The sequence below is a fragment of the Chiloscyllium plagiosum genome, chromosome 20 (assembly GCF_004010195.1).
Source record: "Chiloscyllium plagiosum isolate BGI_BamShark_2017 chromosome 20, ASM401019v2, whole genome shotgun sequence".
Classification (NCBI taxonomy): Eukaryota; Metazoa; Chordata; class Chondrichthyes; order Orectolobiformes; family Hemiscylliidae; genus Chiloscyllium; species Chiloscyllium plagiosum.
Genome location: NC_057729.1, coordinates 33,837,842 through 33,858,562, shown reverse-complemented (window position 1 = coordinate 33,858,562; position 20,721 = coordinate 33,837,842). Strand labels below are relative to the sequence as shown.

General features: G+C 39.7%; 1 protein-coding gene across 7 annotated transcripts in view; it reads left to right on the top strand.

Moving 5' to 3' along the window:
- The window catches only part of LOC122560156 (transcription elongation factor A protein 1-like), a 140,182-nt gene that overhangs the window by 100,714 nt on the left and 18,747 nt on the right, over positions 1–20,721 (top strand). For 6 of the 7 annotated variants that reach the window (XM_043710485.1, XM_043710489.1, XM_043710486.1 and 3 more), the window contains 3 exons: positions 12,756–12,812; positions 13,743–13,897; positions 19,479–19,625. In XM_043710485.1, the coding sequence (XP_043566420.1) occupies positions 12,756–12,812; positions 13,743–13,897; positions 19,479–19,625 (359 nt within the window). The remainder of the gene's footprint in view (positions 1–12,755; positions 12,813–13,742; positions 13,898–19,478; positions 19,626–20,721) is intronic. The other variant, XM_043710487.1, reaches the window with a different exon arrangement.

Sequence of the window (20,721 nt, the reverse complement as noted above, 5' to 3'; positions counted from 1 at the left end):
GCCTGTCTCCCCAATGTATAGGAGGCCACATCGGGTGCAGCGGATGCAGTAAATGATGTGTGTGGAGGTGCAGGTGAATTTGTGACGGATATGGAAGGATCCCTTGGGGCCTTGGAGGGAAGTGAGGGGGGAGGTGTGGGCGCATTTCTTGCGGTTGCAGGGGAAGGTGCCAGGAGTGGAGATTGGGTTGGTGGAGGGTGTGGATCTGACGAGGGAGTCGCGGAGGGAGTGGTCTCATTTCCCCTCCCCCACCTTTTCTCAGTCCCAACCCTCAGACTCAACACCGCCTTCTTGACCTGCAATCTTCTTCCCGACCTCTCCGCCCCCACCCCCTCTCCGGCCTTTAACCTCACCTTAACCTCCTTCCACCTATCATATTCCCAACGCCCCTCCCTCAAGTCCCTCCTCCCTATCTTTTATCTTATCTGATATTCTGGCATAGTTTAGCCTCCGTTTTAAAGACGTGATTTCTCCCATGGAGACAAACAAGTCAAAAGAACTAAAATGATCAAATAACCCAAACAACAAAACCACTGGATAGAATTTTACTTTTGTCTTTGCAATCACCTTTTACTAACTGAGCTGCAGCACATCTCCACTAGATTTTGTTTTGTGCCCCATTCTTGGATCAAGAGATTGTGGATTCCTCCTCCCAGTTGGTTGCTGGACCAATGAGGGAAACAGTAAGAGCCTAAAATGGAGGAGAAGTAGCCCTGTCACAGGATTCAAATGAGAGATTTTGAGGTGCAGCTCCCCCATATGACATGCCATGAATTTGTATAATAAAATGAATCCCAGTCAACGCCTAAAAAGTTTAGAATCTTAGGTTTTGTATAAGGAAACTTTACGGTTGAGAAAATGCTCAAATTCTTAGGATATTGTTATGGACCAGACCCACTCACTATATTTTAAGATAGCCTAGACCTTAACTTACTTATTATTTTAAAGGTACCTGTGAAGTGCTGTGGACCAGATGTTACTGGTCAAGCTGCTCAACATCAAGCAAAACACTACTTATTTAAACACTATCTCTAAAATACAAACAAAATAAAGAGGAACTTCTGGTAAACTTCACCTAATATGTACAGTAACTATCACGAATTAACTGTTCCAATATAGTATCATCCCATAAATACATCCCTTGGCAAAAAGAGATTCTCTGGTATAGTTCTCCAATTTAGGAAGAAATAACATCAAAAGAAAATTCTGAGAGAATAGCGACTATGAGATATTCACTGAAGCATCCAACTCTTGAGACCCAAATGGCTTCTGCTTAAAACTAAACCTAAAAACTAGAAAGCCTGGTCTGAGAGAGCTGGCTGCACTCAAGCTGCTTTGATTGTTTCAACTTAAAATCCAACACCAAGATCTCATAAATTGTTTACCCTCTTAGAGACAGCTCATTATCTCTGCCTGACAACCAGGACAAATAACCTCTTAAAGTGACAGTATTGTCACAATGTGCATTACCGAAACAGGGCTTTTGGTCCAATCACTCCTTGTTGGTTTTATCATCCACCTCTTCAGTGTTTCCTCTAAGCTATACAGCTGCCCCAGAGAGCATGCCAACTCTTTCACTTGCAGTTTCTCAGCAGAGTAGCTGGAGGCAACGTAGCTCCTCCATTTTTAAAAAATAATTTAACCTTTTCCCTCAAATGCTTGGTCCAGCTTCTGCTTGAATGCATGTATAATATTTGCTTCATTCATTTCATTCCCTGTGATTATAGATTTCCACATTTTTATCAATCTTTGAAATAATTCATTTCTTCTGAATTCTGTTTGGTTTTGTTTGGTAACAGCCTGATGCCTGCCTAGTCACGCACTGTCTCTGTCAGTCTGCCTTTATCTTCCTTTTCTCCTTGTCTCTTCCACCCCCGCTCCCCATCAGTTGACTTTTTTTTCCCCCACTCTCCCACTTCCTGCCTGTTTTCTCCCCCCCCCCACCCTACCCTTCCCTGACTTCCATAATGTTAAAGACACATTTGGTTACCCTTGAGCCTGTTTTTCAAGACTAAAGAATCACAAGCTGTCAACCATCTTCTGATGTGTAAACCTATGTATTTCTGGTGTTAGCTTTTTATATCATATCTGCAACATCTTCAGTGCTTCTGTATCGTTTTTTTTTGCAATGTGGCCATTAGAACTGCAGGCAGTGTGGTTTAACATAACTTCCCTACTTTTTATTCCTAGACTGATTAGAATTCAGAGTACTTTGCTTTTTTAAAAAAAACCTTGATAACCTGTGGCACAACTTTTAGCAATTCAGTGTGTTTGTATTCCCAGGTCCCTTTTGATTCTACACCTCACCTAGATTTGGTCCTTTCATGGAATTAGTGACCTCCCTGTTCTTCCCACCAAAAAGTGGTATGTCACATTTATGTGTTGAACTTTTATTCACTTGTTCTGAAAGTTTATTTATATCCTCTTCATTGTGTGTTAGTCCTCCACAGTATTGACTCTCCCTCCACAGTATTGACTCTCCCTCCACAGTATTGACTCTCCCTCCACAGTATTGACTCTCCCTGTTTTTGAATGCACAATTCCAATTTTTAATGTAAATTGTGAAGATAATGGTCCCAGAAAAGGTCCTTGTTGAACACCATTTTACAATTTTGCTGATCTAAACAAATAGTTACACTTTTTTGTTACACTCTTTTGCCTTGTGTCTTGAAGGCAACTAGCATTCCATAAGGCCACTTCTTCCCTGGTTTCACATTCTGTAATCTTAATCATTTTAGTCTATTATGGGGGACCTTATCAAAACCTGTTGAAGTAAAAGGGTTCCCCACTTTACAAACATTTGTACATAAGAATACAAGCCCATACAGGGGTACTGTTTCCTCGAACAGTTATTTTAGATTGTCCTACATCGCATTCTGGCCTGCAAACAAACGCCAGAACGGAAACCGTTTGCAATCTGGAGAATAGCTATGTTAAAACCAATCACACCAACTGTATTACTATTGTCAACTATGCCTGTTGCCACCTCAGAAACAAACAAGTAAATCAATCCTTTTTGCAGATCATGCTGACTATTCAGTCTTGTAGTTCTCATTTCTACATATTCTTCTATTCTCTCCTTTTTAGTGAGATTCCATTTTGCTTCTGAGAATCAACGATGAGCTGACTTGTCTATAATTCCCTGGACATATTCTGCCTATCTTTTCTTTATTCCAGCTGTCTGCCAGACCTCTACCTCTACACCATCTCCTTCCATATTAGGGAAAAGCACAGTAATAGCACAGCTATTACTATTAGAATCTTCCAAAACATGTAGATGTAATCCATCCCAGCAAGTTGCTGTCTTTTTTAGGATTTTAGTTTGTTCAATATATTTGCATTTTAAAACTTGAAACACACTAATCTCATCACTCATCTCCTCTTTCAATATTGCCTACCTGTTCTATCTCCCTGGTAAATACTGAAGTGAAATAATTATTTACAATCTGCTCTATCTCTCTCTATTATTCATGATGTTATCATGTCCATCCCTTGATGGTCCTAATCCCATCGTAATTGATATACCTGTAAAATATTTTACTATTTTGTTTAATGATCCTTGTTAGCTTAGTTGCACAGTTCTTTTTTTATCTTACTAATTAATTTTCTTGGCTTCTCTCCAAATTTCTTTGCGTTCTCTTTATCATGCATTCGTCTGCCTGTCTATTGATATGCCTTTTCCTAACCCTGCTTGTTCCCATCTTGATTCATCAATTTGACTCCAACAGGTGTTTAGTTTGTTCGTTCTTTTAGTACTGTGATCGCTTGCAAAATGTTTTCCACTACTTTATTTTCTGTTTGTCAAGTTTATTTTCTCAAGTTCTATCTTCTGTCCTTCAAAATCACTTATTTTCCAAATTATGGTTTTCATTGAAGGTATGACCTTGCAAGTATATTGCCTTAAAACATATAACATTATTGTCAACACAGCCTACATGTTCTACTTTTAATTTTCTGGCAATAGTTGCTTATTTATTTAGAAAGCATGTTGTTCCACTTGATTTTAACACTGCTCCAGTTGTATCTATTAAAGTATTGTAGCTGGATGTAAGATTTTCCAGTTTTGGTGAATTTGAATGGTACAGCACCAAAGGAAAATACTGACGAGTAATTCAGTTAATCCCACTCCCCTGTAAGTTTGCATTCTTTTGAGTTTGTACTCTAGTCCTTTTCAAAAGTGTCCATTGAATCTGTTTGCACCCCTCTCATCAGGAAAATACATTTGATATACGAGCCAGTTTTATAGTTTTAAAGAGTCCCCCCCCCCCCCCCCATTGGCATCTCCAGTTTTTGAAAAATATCTTTAAGAATTTGTCTTCTGTTAACTGATCCATCAGCCAGTGGAAACGGTTATACTTGATTTATTTCACCTAATATGTCCAAAAAAAACTTCTTGTATTCCTCTCTTCAAACAATCTTAGTTTCTCCAGTATATCCACGTAATTGTAATATTTTCATCCTAGAGCTGTTCTACTGAATCTGTTTTGCGAGATAACTTTTGTGACTGCTGGAGAGCATGATTTGCATTGGAATTTTGTTATGAAAGCAGTACAGTCGACTTCTAACTAATTATGAAATTTGTTTTCATTCTACTTCATTATAAAGCAGGATGTGCCACTGAGTCAACAGTTGAGAAGTTGATGGCGGGAGATAAACTGGATTAGCTAGCGGCATGCAATTAGCACAGGAGCCAGGAGTTTGAACAGTATATGGACAGAGACAAATAGGCCAGAGGGTTGAGGAGTAATGCTGTAGTGGAGTTCCTGACCCCATATGCCTATTGATCAGCAGGTGAGAATGTTAAGAAGCAAAACGTTAAATAATGGGCACTATCTAAGAGAAGTCTGTAGTTGGAGCATGCAGTGGCCAGAGGAGTTGAGTAGGCGTGCAAAAATCTGGTACATTTGTGGGAATGTTGGCCAATGATTGCACACTTTTCGGTATCATTCACAATTTGTCAGGTACTGAAGCAGTCCATGTTCAAATGCAGCAAGATCTGAACAATATCCAGGTTGGGCTGACAAGTGGCAGGTAACATTTGGCCCACATGCCAGGGAATGGCCATCTCTTATAGGAGACTATCTAACCACTGTCCTTTTACATTAATCAGCATTATCATCACTGAATCCCTCACAGTCATCATTCTGGGGGTTACCATTGACCAGAAATTTAATTGGACTTCCCATATAAATATAGTAGCTACAAGAGCAAATAAAAGGTGAGAAGTATTGTAGCAAGTCACTCACTTCCTGACTCTCCAAAGCCTGTCTGTCATTTACAAGACACGCAGTGTAGTGTGATGGAATACACCCTACTTGCCTGCATGAGTGCAGCTCCAACAACACTAAGCTTGACGTTATCTAGGACAAAACAGCCTGCATCACAGCCTCAAGCATTCACTCTCTCGGCTTCTCAATTGACAGCAAACCAGGAAGCAAAATGTACTGATTAGTCTTCACTTTTTAAAATACTTTATGCAGAAATTGTGTTTAGGACCAGTAGCTATAAGACATAAACTTGAAGTTTTCTTCATTGGATCAGATCTGGCCTTATCATCTGGAGAATTTTAACATTCCACAGATTTAAAAGTTCTCTTCTTGGACCGGAGAGCTTGTTCCTAAGAAGTTGTGATTTATTGCCTAAAGGTTTGCCTACACCTCATTAACAAGGTGCATGTTTTACAATGGTGTTTGAACAGGAGTATTACAATGTGAAAAGGAAAGTTCCCGGTTCATTGATTTCAAAAGGTTGTTGTTTGTGTTTAACTACACAGAAGCTGACACCAGAAATGGTTGCCAGTTTCAGTAATAATGATAGTGCAGAATCAATGGGCCAAATGGTCTCTACTTGTAATGTGGCGATTCTGTGACTAACAGTCCCCTTTAGCAACAATTCATTCTCCCAGACAGGCCTTCGCCTGTTCCTCTGTCTCAGCTTCACCTCCTCCTATCATTTATTTTTTTCCCCTTACCCAAACACCCATCCCTAGTGTATATATACCAATCTTATTCTAGCTACAACTGGTTCTTAAGCAAGGTTACTGGACTCAAAACGTTAACTCTACTTTCTCTCTGCAGATGCTACCAGATTTGAGCATTTCCAGCAAATTTTGATTTTCTTTTTAAACGTCCACGTCTATGACAAAAGTCTCAGCTAGTCAAACAGATGAATTATATCCTCCTGTTTAAATGCAAGATTACTTTTTTGACTTTTACATTTGCTCCTATGTTTCAAACTTAAAGAAGTTTTTTGTTCAGAAGCAGATTTTACAGTGCCTCTGATTTACAGGCAGGTCATACTTTTGCCCAGGAAAATTCTTACAATCTGCTTTAAGAACTTCATCCTGTTGATGATCAAAAAAAATTCAATCTGTCTGTCTCAAATATTGGAGACTGAAAGCCTGCTTAGCTGCTTTTCTTTCTTCATTCACAGATGAGGGCATCGCTGACTAAGCCAGCATTTATTACCCACCTTAATTGCCCAGAGGGCAGTTAAGAGTTAACCACGTGGTTCACTAATACCATTTAGCGAAGGAAATTGCCATCCTTCCGTGGTCAGGCCTATTTGGTGGACTTCTTCTTCTGTGTTCATGATTTTATCTTGTACATAGTTATATAGATTAGCTAATATTCTATAGAAATTCAGACAATGAAATTTTGGTTACTGAATGATTCTTAGTACAATATATGTTTGATTTGTAATGATACATTTGCGTACCTCTTAGTTTAGAGATGGACAACTTGGTTCAATTGAATCTTTTTAATCAGTATAAATCTTTTTAATCAGTACGGACATTCTTAAATAAGTCAAGGCAGCAAAGAGAGGATATGAGATACCATTGGCAGGTAAAGTAAGGATAATCCAAAAAGGTTTTACAAATATGCTAAAAGCAAGAGGATAAGGCCTCTTAAAGATGAAGGAGATTTTCATTGTGTTGAACCCTAGGAGTTGGGAGAGATACTAAATGAATAGTTCATATCCGTTTTTACTGTGGTGAAAGAAATGGAGTCTAGAGAAAGCAGACAAATAAACTTTGATGTTGTAAAAAAAACACTTTACAGAAGAGAAAGTTCAGGAGGTCTTTATATTATTTAAGGTGGATAATTCTCTGGGTCCTGATCCATTGTATCCCAGAAGATTGTGGGAAGTAAGGGAGGAAATTGTGGAACCCCTGGCAGAAGTATTTGCATCATCTAGAACTGAGTGAGGGTCTGATGACTGGAGGGTGGCTGATGATGTACCTTTTGTTCAGGAAAGATTGTAAGGAGAAACTGGAAAACTGCAGACCTGAGAGTCTGACTTCGGTTGTAGGTAAGTTGTTGGAGATGATTATTTAAAAAAAAAGGATTTGTGGACATTTAGAGGGGCAGAAATTGATTAGGCATAGTCAGCATGGTTTTGAGCAAGGAAACTCATGTCTCAAATTTAATTGAGTTTTCTTTTTAGGAAGTTACCAAAAAGGTGGTTGACAGTGCAGTAAACATTGTTTATTTAAATTTTAGTGAGACTTTTAACAGGGTTCCGCATGATAAACTGATTAGTAAAGTTAGATCACATGGGATTCAGGATGAACCTGGCAATTGGATACATAATTGGCTTAACGTCAGGAGACACCGTAATGGTGGAGGGTTGCTTTTCGTACTGGAGGCCTGTCGTCAGTGGTGTTCCAGAAGCAGGGTTAATGCATTTCCAGATGACCCCAAAATAGGTAGCATAGTAGACAGTGAGGAATGTTTTCTAAAGATTAACCTATTTGACCAAGATCCCTTACTAATGAGTTGAAAAATGGCAGATGGAGTTCAATCTGAAGAAATGCAATGTATTAAATTTCAGTACAACAAACCAGGGTAGGGCTTATAAAATTTAATGGTAGGGCCATGGGTAGTGTTGTAGAGCAGAAGAATCTAGGGGTATGGGTATATAATTCTTTGAAGTTTGCCTCGCACATCGACAAGGTAGTTAAAAAGGCATTTGGCAGGCATGCCTTTATTGCTCAGTCCTTTTGAGTGTAGGAGTTGGCAAGTCATGTTGAGGTAGTACAGGATGTTGGTGAGGTCTCTTCTGGGATTTGTGTCCAGTTCTGGTCACCCAGTTATAGGAAGGATATTATCAAGCCCCAGAGATTTATCAGGATGATGCCACGTATGGAAGGTCTGAGTTGTAAAGAAAGGCTGGGGCTTCTTTCACTGGAGTGTAGGAGGTTGAGAGGCAACCGATAAAAGTTTGAAATAATGAGGTATAGATACGGTTAATGGCAATTTTTTTCCCCTAGCTTAAGGATTTATAGAATAGGGAGCACTTTTTAATTTGAGAGGAGAGAGGATTTTGTTAGAAGACATGAAAGGCAAATTTTTTAAGCAGAGGGTGGTTCACATGTGGAATGAACTTGCTAAGAAAGTGGTGGATACGGGTACAATTACATTTAAAAGGCATTTGGATAGATACGTGAATAGGAAAGGTTTGGAGAGATGTGGGACTAGTTTAGTTTGGGATTATGTTTGGCAAAGACTGGTTGGACCAGAGGGTCTGCATCCGTGCGATTTGACTCTGTATTACCTTGAAATCAATTCTCTTGTTATTATTTTATGTTCCTAAATGGTGTAATTTAGCATTTTAAACATAATGTTCTGCATAATCGAAGGCTTTGAAATCAAATTTGCTCTTTTCCTTGCATTGTGTTGCGATCTTTGTTCTGAATGAAACATATTTGTTATTTTGGAGCACTTTGCAGGGGTACAATTCAGCGTCATTTTTCTCAGGTGGTGGTAAATGGGATCTAAATCAATGTGTTAGTTGATAGAGTTCCAGTTGGAATGCCATGCTTCTAGGAATTCTCGTGGATGTCACGATTTGGCTTGTCCTAAGTTGGATGTGTTGTCCCAGTTGAAGTGATCTGTAGTGTTTGTTACAGTTCTTGCAATCTTACACTACATTGGACAAACGGGCAGAAAACTAGCCACCAAGATACATGAACATAAACTAGCCACAAAAAGACATAATCTTTGAAGTTCTAAATTGGAGAAAGGCCAATTTTGATGATATTGGACAAGAACTTTCAAAAGCTGATTGGGGGCAGATGTTCACAGGTAAAGGGTTGGCTGGAAAATGGGAAGCCTTCGGAAATGAGACAACGAGAATCCAAAGAAAGTAAACTATTAGAGTGAAAATGGGAAGGCTGGTAGGGATAGGGAATGTTGGATGATGAAAGAAATTGAGGGTTTGGCTAAGAAAAAGAAGGAAGCATATGTCAGGTATAGACAGGATAGATTGAGTGAATCCTTAGAGTATAAAGGCAGTAGGAGTATAGTTAAAAGGGAAATCAGGAGGGTAAAAAGGGGACATGAGATAGCTTTGGCAAATAGAATTAAGGAGAATTCAAAGGGTTTTTACAAATACATTTAGGATAAAAGGGTAACTAGGAAGAGAATAAGGCCCCTCAAAGATCAGCAAGGTGGCCTTTATGTAGAACCACAGAAAATGGGAGAGATACTAAACAAGTATTTTGCATCAGTATTAACTGTGGAAAAAGATATGGACGATACAGAATGTAGGGAAATAGATGGTGACACCTTTTAAAAAAAAATGTCCATATAACAGCGGAGGAAGTGCTGGATGTCTTGAAATACATAAAGGTGGATAAATCCCCAGGAGAAAGTGAGGTCAGCAGATGCTGGAGATCAAAGTTGAAACTTTATTGCTGGAACAGCACAGCAGGTCAGGCAGCATCCAGGGAACAGGAGATTCGACGTTTCGGGCACAGGCCCTTCTTCAGGAAGAAGAAGCCCGAAACAGGCCCTTCTTTGGCCTGTGCCCGAAACGTCGAATCTCCTGTTCCCTGGATGCTGCCTGACCTGCAGTGCTGTTCCAGCAATAAAGTTTCAACTTTGATCTCCAGCATCTGCAGATCTCACTTTCTCCTCGAAGATTTCAACCTACTGCGAATCCTCTTACAAGGATGCCTTCCTTGAAGAAGCTCTCTGCCTCTCTCTACAAAGATTTCAGTGAGTCCCTAACACTCTCTGCTCATTCCTGAAGAAGGGCCTGTGCCCGAAACGTCGAATCTCCTGTTCCCTGGATGCTGCCTGACCTGCTGTGCTGTTCCAGCAATAAAGTTTCAACATAAATCCCCAGGACCTGATCAGGTGTACCCTAGAACTCTGTGGGAAGCTAGAGAAGTGATTACTGGGTCTCTTGCTGAGATATTTGTATCATCGATAGTCACAGGTGATGTGCCGGAAGACTGGTGGTTGGCTAACGTGGTGCCACTGTTTAAGAAAGGTGGTAAGGACAAGCCAGGGAACTATAGACCAGTGAGCTTGACGTTGGTGGTGGGCCTTATGTTGTTGGAGGGAATCCTGAAGGACAGGATGTACATGTATTTGGAAAGGCAAGGACTGATTAGAGATAGTCAAAATGACTTTGTGCATGGGAAATAATGTCTCATAAACTTGACTGAGTTTTTTTGAAGAAGTAACAAAGAGGATTGAGGGCCGAGCGATAGTTATGATCTATATGGACTTCAGTAAGGCGTTCAAGGTTCCACATGGGAGACTGATTAGCAAGATTAGATCTCATGAAATACAGGGAGAACTAGCCATTTGGATACAGAACGGGCTCAAAGGTAGAAGACCGAGGGTGGCAGTGGAGGGTTGTTTTTCAGACTGGTAGCCTGTGACCAGTGGAATGCCACAAGGATCGGTGCTGGGTCCTCTACTTTTTATCGTTTATATAAATGATTTGGATGTGAGCATAAGCGGCGTGGTTAGTATGTTTGCAGATGACACCAAAATTGGAGGTGTAGTGGACATTCAAGAAGGTTACCTCTGATTACAACAGGATCTTGACCAGATGGGCCAATGGGCAGATGGAGTTTAATTCAGATAAATGTGAGGTGCTACATTTTGGGAAAGCAAATCTTAGCAGGACTTATACACTTAATGGTAAGGTCCTAGGGAGTGTTGCTGAACAAAGACCTTGGAGTGCAGGTTCATATCTCCTTGAAAGTGGAGTCGTAGGTAAATAGGAGAGTGAAGAGGGTGTTTGGTATGCTTTTTTTTATTGGTCAGAGTATTAAGTACGGGAGATGGGAGGTCATGTGGTGGCTGTCCAGGACATTTGTATATATGGAATATTGCGTGCAGTTCGGGTCTCCTTCCTATCAGAAAGATGTTGTGAAACTTGAAAGGGTTCAGAAAAGATTTACGAGGATGTTACCAGGGTTGGAGGGTTTGAGCTATAAGGAGAGGTTGAACAGGCTGGGGCTGTTTTCCCTGGAGCGTCGGAGGCTGAGGAGTGACCTTATAGAGGTTTACAAAATTGAGGTGCATGGATAGGATAAATAGACAAAGTTTTTTTTTTCCCTGGGGTCAGGGAATTGAGAACTAGAGGACATAGGGTGAGAGGGGAAAGATATAAAAGAGACCTATGGGGCAACTTTTTCCACACAGGATATACGTATATGGAATGAGCTGCCAGAGGAAGTGGTGGATGTGGATCAGATGCTGGCAGGTGGGACCGGATTGGGTTGGGCTATACCTATGGGGCAACTTTTTCCACACAGGATAGTACGTGTATGGAATGAGCTGCCAGAGGAAGTGGTGGATGTGGATCAGATGCTGGCAGGTGGGACCGGATTGGGTTGGGCTATCTGGTCAGCATGGATGAGTTGGACCAAAAGGTCTGTTTCCATGCTGTACACCTGAGTCTATGACTCTACACTCACAGGTATCCTTAAATACAGATGAGGAAGGGCACCACTTCGACTGGGACAACACATCCATCCTAGGACAAGCCAAACAAATACACGTGAGAATTCCCAGAAGCATGGTATTCCAACTGGAACTCTGTCAAGAAACACATTGACTTGGATCCAATTTACACCCCTTGAGAAAAAGGACAGGAAATGACATTACAGGAAATGATGTAAACAACTCAAGGAAACCTGAACCATAAAGAAAGAGCCGGGCATACCAGCAGTGCTTCGTCCGGAGGCTCACTGATGTTATCTAGTATGGTGGCGAAACATCTGAAATTGAACCTTCCAGCTCAGTGAGCAAACCTACACCCAGAACTTCAACCTGACCTACAAATCTCAAAACTCGTATTATTTATAAATACTGAGAGTTAACAGAATGTTAGTCAGAAATAAACAGTGATTTACAAATCAAAAGTGCAATGTATTTTAGCCAAAAGATCTTGAAAATGAAATCTAATGTTGAATATTCTAACATGAGAAGCAAATGCAAATACTGTAGTTCCTGCAAGTGTGAAATTATGGGATTTATATAATTTGTTTAATGGATGTTTGCAAAGCATGCTTTTTTTTGTGCAAGGCCTTGAATTCATTTTATTGGCTGCAGAAGGCACTCCTTTCTACTTTATCGTAGAATGACTGGAATTTGGACTGATCCAAATATTCGGAATGAATCGTCATTAGCCAGTATGGTTTGCATAAACAGCACAAAGAGCTGTACTTCAGAAGCACAGTTGTATTATTTTAGTCAAATGTTCTAGGTTCTAATATTAAGGAGCAGCAATATAATTTTGTTTCATCTCGAGATTTAACTGAAAAGATTTCCTGGCAAATCATGCATTGAAACATATACTGAAGTAGAGAAACCATTCTATATAAAATTCAGATCTGAATGAAAGACCATTTGAAATGATCAACTTCTCTTGCTTATCCTCTTTGATTCTATGTATTTATTGCTGAACAGGACATTCAGCTTCTGATTTTAATTGCATCTCAATTGCAGATGATTATGTTGCAATAGGAACTGACTGTGACCATATGGCAGCTCAAATTGAAGAGAATATCCTTTTTTTTTCATCAGAATATCCTCTCCAGATGATGTTCATAAGCTGTCCTCTAGAAAATATTTCATTTGCTGAATGTTTAAGTGATGGAGTGTACATTCTGTCTTGTCATTTCTGTAATGACCATCACCAATCAGAACTGCCCATAATTCAACATGAGCTAAAATAAATTGCCCATCTGACTTAATGGGGTATAAAGGCTATTTGGTGTAGGAAGTGGAGTGCTGACGTGCATTTTTCTTTTGTAATGACAATTTATACGCTTTGTTAAAAGTACAACATGGCTTTACCATGTATTGCCATTCTTTACCTTGTCTGAGCGTGCTGTATACCGATTGTGAATTCACCATTCCTTCTGCTAACATTGCTAATCTTGAGCATAAGTATACAAAATTCCATGCCTAGCAGAAATAGACTTGCAAATAAACATTGAGAAAGTTTGGTTTGTTTTTGCAGCAATAAATTTACAAGCTCTTGACCAACAAAGATATAGGCATTTGAGTCCCTATAGTATATGTTGATTTGTAGTTCCTCTTCTGCAAATACAAGAATTAAAAATCAAAAACTGGTTTATGCAAAACGATTTTTTGTGTCAAGCCTTTGTGTGGGTGGGGGTGGTAATGTAACATTCAATATATTGAATGAGGAGCTAAAGCCAATTTATGTTGTAAAGCTGCTATTTGGATAGTGATTTCCACCTCTTATTTCCAACCTCTAGAAACATTAGCTTTTCTAAAGGATAGCCACCAATGAGCCAAAGCAGAAAGGATAGTCGCTTTTGGTTATCTCCTAAACCAAAGTTCAAAATAAGCTCATTCAGCGGCTTCTGTAATTGATATTCTTTGAAATTTGATGTTTTATGATGGAATTAAGTTAAAATGTAATTATTCTGGATTTTGGCTATGATTCCTTAATTTAATTGATACTTGTATTCCAAGAGATGGGCAATACAGATATGAAATACAAAAACCGAGTACGAAGCAGGATAGCTAACCTAAAAGATACCAAAAACCCCAATTTAAGGAAGAATGTTCTCTGTGGAAATATTACACCAGAACAAATTGCAAGAATGACTGCTGAGGTAAGGCAGTGTTATTATTGTGATGTTTTATTTCTCATTTAAACAAAATCATGCCCTTTTCAGTAATGCAAATACATGTATCAGAATCGTCATGCCAAATGGCTACTGTCATTATAAAGTTTGTTAAAAGTAGTAAAACAATTTAAGTTGCCACAGAAGATTCTAAAAGCGCAGAATGTGTTGACAACACTTGCTCTAAATACATTCTCCCATTTCACTAATCTGCCGATACTAAATGCATTGGAATTAAGTCCTGTTTGCATTAAAATATCTGCCACTAGATGTTGCTGTCAAACTATTAATGGCATGCAAGAAAGATTTTCTAATGCTTGCATGTTGACCTGTATTGCTGCCTTCATGTAACAAATTTATATAGATTAGAATTGGGCCTTTTTAAAGATTTGGAGTTGTTTTAATTAAAAATACTTTTTCATTGTGATTCCAGAACCTTAATTCATTAATGAGCATTACTGAAGCTGAACTCTGTTAAACATTTTTAAAACAACTTTTAATGATTACATAATTGTACTTGAATACATGGTTCAAAAGTTCTGTGAAGAACAGTTTTGTTGCATAACCAGTGTTTTTGAATGTTATTGCCATCTTTCCAGACATCGAGTGATCTTTCAAATGTTTGTAATAACTACTCTGTCCGAAATCTTGAAATCAAAATAGTTTGGTATTTTATTCTAACAGGGCAGCCATTAGCAGCGTGCTGATTTGTAATTTTGCTAATTATTAGAATCATAGAATTTTGGGGTACAGCAGGATGCTGTTTGGCCCATTGTGTCTGTACCAGCTAGTGAAAGAGCTATCCACCTGGTCCCATTCTCCATTAGCCCTCTAAATTCAAAACTTTCAAATATCTGAGAGAAAATTATGGGCATTAGATTAGATTCCCTATGGTGTGTCAACAGGCCCTACGGTCCAACAAGTCCAAACCGACCCTTCGAAGAGTAACCCACCCAGACCTGTTTCCCTCTGACTAATGCACCTAATACTATGGGCAATTTAGTATGGCCAATTCACCTGCACATCTTTGGACTGTGGGAGGAGAACCCAAAGGAAACCCTTGCAGACACTGGGACAATGTGCAAACTCCACACAGACAATTGCCCGAGGCTGGAATCTAACCTGGGTTCCCGGTGCTGTGAGGCAGCAGTGCTAACCACTGAGCCACCATGCCACCTCCATTATAAATTGGTTCAGAATTATTTCACATAGCAGTGTTTGAAGGGGTGTTTTATATTTTGCAGGTTTCATCTACATTGACACATGCTAAAATTTGAGGATGTTTGCTGTTTTGAGAATGTATTCTCATTGCACTTTAAAAATGCTTTTATCTGGTTCCCTCACACAGTACAGGGTTAAAGGCAGGATTCTTGTCACTGAGGAGGAACAGAGGGGTCTTGGGGCCTACGTCCGCAGATCCCTCCAAGTGCCACCCAAGTTGATAGGGTTATTAAGAAGGCGTAAGGTGTGTTGTCTTTCATTAGCAGGAGGATTGAGTTTAAGAGCTGCGAGATTATACTGTAGCGCAGTAGTGCCTTGGTTAAACCACACTTGGAATATTGTGTTCAGTTCTGGTCGCTTCATTATAGGAAGAGTCTGGAAGAGAGCTTTAGAATGGTGCAGAGGAGATTTACCAGGATAATGCCTGGACTGGAGATAATATCTTCTGATGAAAGGTTGATGGTACTAAGGCTTTCTCATTGGAATGAAGAAGGATGAGAAGTGATTTGATAGAGGTGTACAGGATGTTAAGCTGCAAAGAGAGCGTGAACAATCAGAACTTTTCCTAGGGAGGAAATGGCTTTCACAAAGGGGCATAATTTTAAGATGATTGTGGGAAGGTTTAAGTGGGATGTCAGAAGTCAGTTCTTTAGAGTTTTGGGTTCCTGGAATGCATTGTCAGCAGTGGTGGTAGTAGTAGAGTCGGATACATTAGGGACAATTTAAGCGACTATTGGATAGGCAAATGGATGATAGCAAAATAAAGTGTGGGTTAGTTTGATCTTTAGAGTAGGATAAAAGGTCGGACCAACATCTGAGGCCAAAGGGCCTGTACTATGGTATACTGTTCTATGTTCTACCCACATGTAGAAACAGAGCTTTCCCTCAATTGTGTATGAACACAAATCAGCTTCTTAACTGATAAGTTATACTTAGCCTAGTGTTATTGATATTGCCCCTCAGTCAAAAGGTTGCACACCCCACTCCATGGCTTGACAATATCCTTCAGGCTGACCTTTGCATGCAGTGTTGAGAAAGTAGTATATGTTGTTAGAGATACTGCCTTTTGAATTAAATACAAAACCAAAGCCCTGTGTTTTTTCCCCTTATGCTGACATAAAAGGTTCCATAGCATTATTCAAAGATACAGTGAGAGTTGTCAGTATCCTAAGTAATATTTATCCCTCAACCACCAACATTATCTGGACATTTCATTCCTCAAACAGCAACGAGATACTACTATTGTGTGAAAATTGGCTGCTACATTTCCCTATTGTACAACAGTGACCTTCCTTCACAAATACTGTATTGGCTGTAAAGATCTTTTTGAGCTGTCACCAGGTTGCAAAAGACTTTATTTATTGCAAATCCTTTCTATTCCTTATAACCCTTGATTCAGTTTACACACTTGACTTTGCAATGTCGATTAAATTTACAACACCCAGAGAATACAGGCAGACACACAAGCAATATTTCAGTCCATAGATTTAATCTCATTCGGAGTCTCTCCTTGCTCTTGCAGTCCACTCTTTATACTGTTCTCTGTATTTTTGCTTCATACTAATTTAAAGTTCTCTCTTTCCTGGTCTTCTGTGTTGTTGCAATACTGTTGTGGTGCACTAGGCCGTTTACCCTCTCGATACATTTTGAAATGTTGATCATAGCCAAGTGCATTCCACACATTTAATTACAAATAAATCCCTTGCCAGAGATTAGACTAGATTCCCTACAATGTGGAAACAAGCCCTTCGGCCCAACAAGTCCACACCCGACCCTCTGAAGAGTGACTCACCCAGACCCATTTCCTTCTGACTAATGCACCTTACACTATGGGCAACTTAGCAGTGCCAGTTCACCTAACCTGCACATCTTTGGACTGTGGGAGGAAACCAGAGTACCTGGAGGAAACCCACTCAAACACTGGGAGAATGTGCAAACTCCGCACAGACAGTCACCCGAGGCTGGAATCGAACTTGGGTCCTTGGCGCTGTGAGGCTGCAGTGCTAACCATTAAACCACCGTGCTGCCTGTGCTCCCAGAAATTTGGGTGTACCCTGATTTTTCATTGTTAATACTTGGTGTGACCTTTCTTCAAGTATTTAATGTGGAGGCAGTTAGGGACAGGGCAGAGAGGTTAGTGAGGCAAAAAGTATCAATATAATTATGTTCTCTATGCAAATTTATGTCGAACCGGTTTTTAAAATCTATCTGTTGAGAGATGTCGTTACATCATTCTGTAGCAAATGGACTTGAACCTGGCCATCCCTGGTCCAGGGCAGGGACATTACCACTGTGCCACAAGAGATCCTCTAAAGAGAAGAGAGTTTTGAGGAGATGCAATGTTGTTGCCCAATGAAAAAGCGCTCCTTGTGTAGAAGCCACAGCCAGCGGTTGTTCGCCATAAATTTGGCAGAGGTCTTTTTGCCAACTTATTGCAGGTGATGTATGAATGATACTGGGCTGAAATAAATGTTGGGCCCATTACGGCCACATACAAGCAGGCCAAACATCTGTAATATGAACCCAGTGCAATATTTTCTTTCTTTGAAAATGGCGAACTGCATCAGGATGACAAATTGGTGACCACAGCTTTCCAGACTTACTTCTATTTCCAATGTACTGACTATGTTGTGTCCACGGTGGGCGGCACGGTGGCACAGTGGTTAGCACTGCTCCCTCACAGCACCAGAGACCCGGGTTCAATTCCTGCCTCAGGCGACTGTCTGTCTGTGTAGAGATTGCACATTCTCCCCATGTCTGTGTGGGTTTCCTCGGTGCTCCGGTTTCCTCCCACAGTCCAAAAATGTGCAGGTTAGGTGAATTTGCCATGCTAAATTGCCCGTAGTATTCGGTGAAGGGGAATGGGTCTGGGTAGGTTGCGCTTCAGCGGGTTGGTGTGGACTTGTTGGGCCGAAGGGCCTGTTTCCACACTGTAAGTGATCTAATCTAATCTAAAAGCAGGTGTAAAGAAATTTTTTCTGACTTTTTTTTATATACAAGCAAAAAAGTGAATAGCTAGGTACTTCAGAATTCCCAATGGGATGAATTTTTTATAGTGTCCTAACTTTTAATGTTCTAAATTATGACATTAGATACCACATTTAACCAAAAATTAAATACATTAAATAGTGATTTGGAGTTGAAAACACTTGCTGCGAGGAACTTGCAATACACTACATACTTAACCAATATTTCAATTCTTGTGTGTGTTTTTTCTTTGAAAATCGGCTGTGACAATCAAAAGATGTAGTGATCCCACTACGCATGTTGGAGGTGACACCATTTTGAAATTTGCAACCCTGACCTCATTGTGATTTAAAAGGTGGCTGCCGTGTGATTAAGGTGAAGTAGAAACATTAAGATTTAATTTATCTTGAATAGGTGTAGAAAGATTAAATTATATCCCTGTTATTCCCAGGCAGTGGAATTTTCTTTCACTTTGATAAAGTTCATGTAGTATTTAGAGTAGAAAGGGGCATTAACGATTTCTTTAAAATTAGTTTCATTCTGGATTGAGATGCAATTTGACAAAGAATCAAGCTCATGTTCAAATAAAGTATTGATATTTTTAAACAGTTTGGATCCTACTGGTGTTTGGTGCAACTATATCTGTATACTGATGTTCACATTACGTGGGAATCTGACCTGAAATATTGATTGTTTTGAGCCTCTCTCTCTCCACCCCCCAACTTAAAAAGGAAGCAAGTTAAATATTCAGCTAGTTGTGCTTGACGCACTTTTCATAACTCAAAATCTGCTATCACTGATCATCATCCTGACTTTTACACTTGTATCAAAATGGATACATACATTGGTCATCTCACACGTAATAGACATTCAGCCTGAAAACCTGGTAATTTCTTTGGAATTGAGTAACATAGCCATTTTAAAGTAGCTTTATGTGTGTTGGCTTATTAAGAGTTGTCAAATCACTTAGTGGTATTGACACGAGAGCATTTCTTGGGCAGAAGCAGCAAGAAACAAACTGCAGTTACAGTTCTTGGGTTGGCTGGATACTGAACCATACTGAATTGCTCCTTGATATGCTTTTAACCAACCTTAACTGTGTGACTTCTTTAAATGAAGAAATATGTGAACTGGTAGATCATCAGGGCTGAAAATCAACAATGCAATTAGTGTTTTCTACCAGGTAGGGATTTTTACAAAAACACATTCAGTTTCCTGTAGTTTGAAAGGCTAAAATATCTAAATTGGAAGAATATTGTAAATGAAAATTCACTTTGAGCCTTCTTCATAAGACATATTTAAAATACATGTAACCTGGGCTCAAATGTGTTTTTATTTAAAACATTTTACCTTCTGACTTATTTTTTCACCAAAAATAAAGGAAATGGCAAGTGACGAACTGAGAGAGATTCGGAAAGCTTTAACAAATGAAGCTATCAGAGAGCGCCAGATGGCCAAGACTGGTGGTACTGAAACTGCCCTCTTCACTTGTGGGAGGTGCAAACAGAAGAACTGTACTTATACACAGGTAAGAATGAGGTTGATGTTATGAGGGCCAGTTAAGTAGTCCTGAGCATTTGTGCAAAAGTTGCAAAGAAGCATCATTAAATTAGTAGAGCAGAACTGGAACCAGTTTCTTTCAGGCTACCTGTTTAATTAGTGAAATACTTATTTCGTGGGTTGTCCTATTTAAGGTTTTTTTTGTGGTTTTCATGAATACAAAGGATGCTTTTTCTTTTCTCTCCCTCTCTGTGCTTATTTACATCAAAAGTAATTGCACCTCTGGTTGAAGAAGCTGTATTGTGCTGCCAAGAAAAATATTGATTTAGATGACCCTAACACTTTGAGGTAGGTGAGCACTTTGGTAGTGACCACAATTCAGTTACATCTATTTTTGCGATGGAAAGGGATAGGTATATACCACAGGGCAAGAGTTATACCTTGGGGAAAAGCAACTATATTGCGACTAGGTAAGCTTTAGGATGCATAGGATGGGAAATGAAGCTGCAGGGGATGGGCACAATTGAAATGTGGAGCTTATTCAAGGAACCGCTACTGTGGGTCCTTGTTAAGTATGTACTGTTCAGGCAGGGAGGAGGTTGCCGAGCACGGGAGCTGTAGTTTACTAAGGAAGTTGAATCTCCTGTCAAGAGAAAAAAGGCTTGTGTTAGGGAGATGTGAAGGCTCGGTTAGGGCACTTGAGAGTTACAGATTTAGCCAGGAAAGACCTAAAGAAAGTGTAAAGAAGAGTCAGGAGGGGATTTGAGAAGTCGTTGGCAAATAGGATCAAGGAAAATCCTAAAGTTTTCTATAGATATATCGCAAATAAAATAATGACTAAAGTAAGATTAGGACCAATCAAGCATAATAGTGGGAAGTTGTGCATGGTTCCAGAGGCGATAGGGGAAGCACTAAATGAATACTTTTTGTCAGTATTCCCAGTAGTAAAAGACAGTGTAGGTGAGGAGAATACTGAGATTCACGCTACTAGACTAGATGGGATTGAGGATTCTGGATCAGTGGTGCTGGAAGAGCACAGCAATTCAGGCAGCATCCGAGGACAGACAAAATCGACGTTTCGGGCAAAAGCCCTTCATCAGGAATAAAGGCAGAGAGCCTGAAAC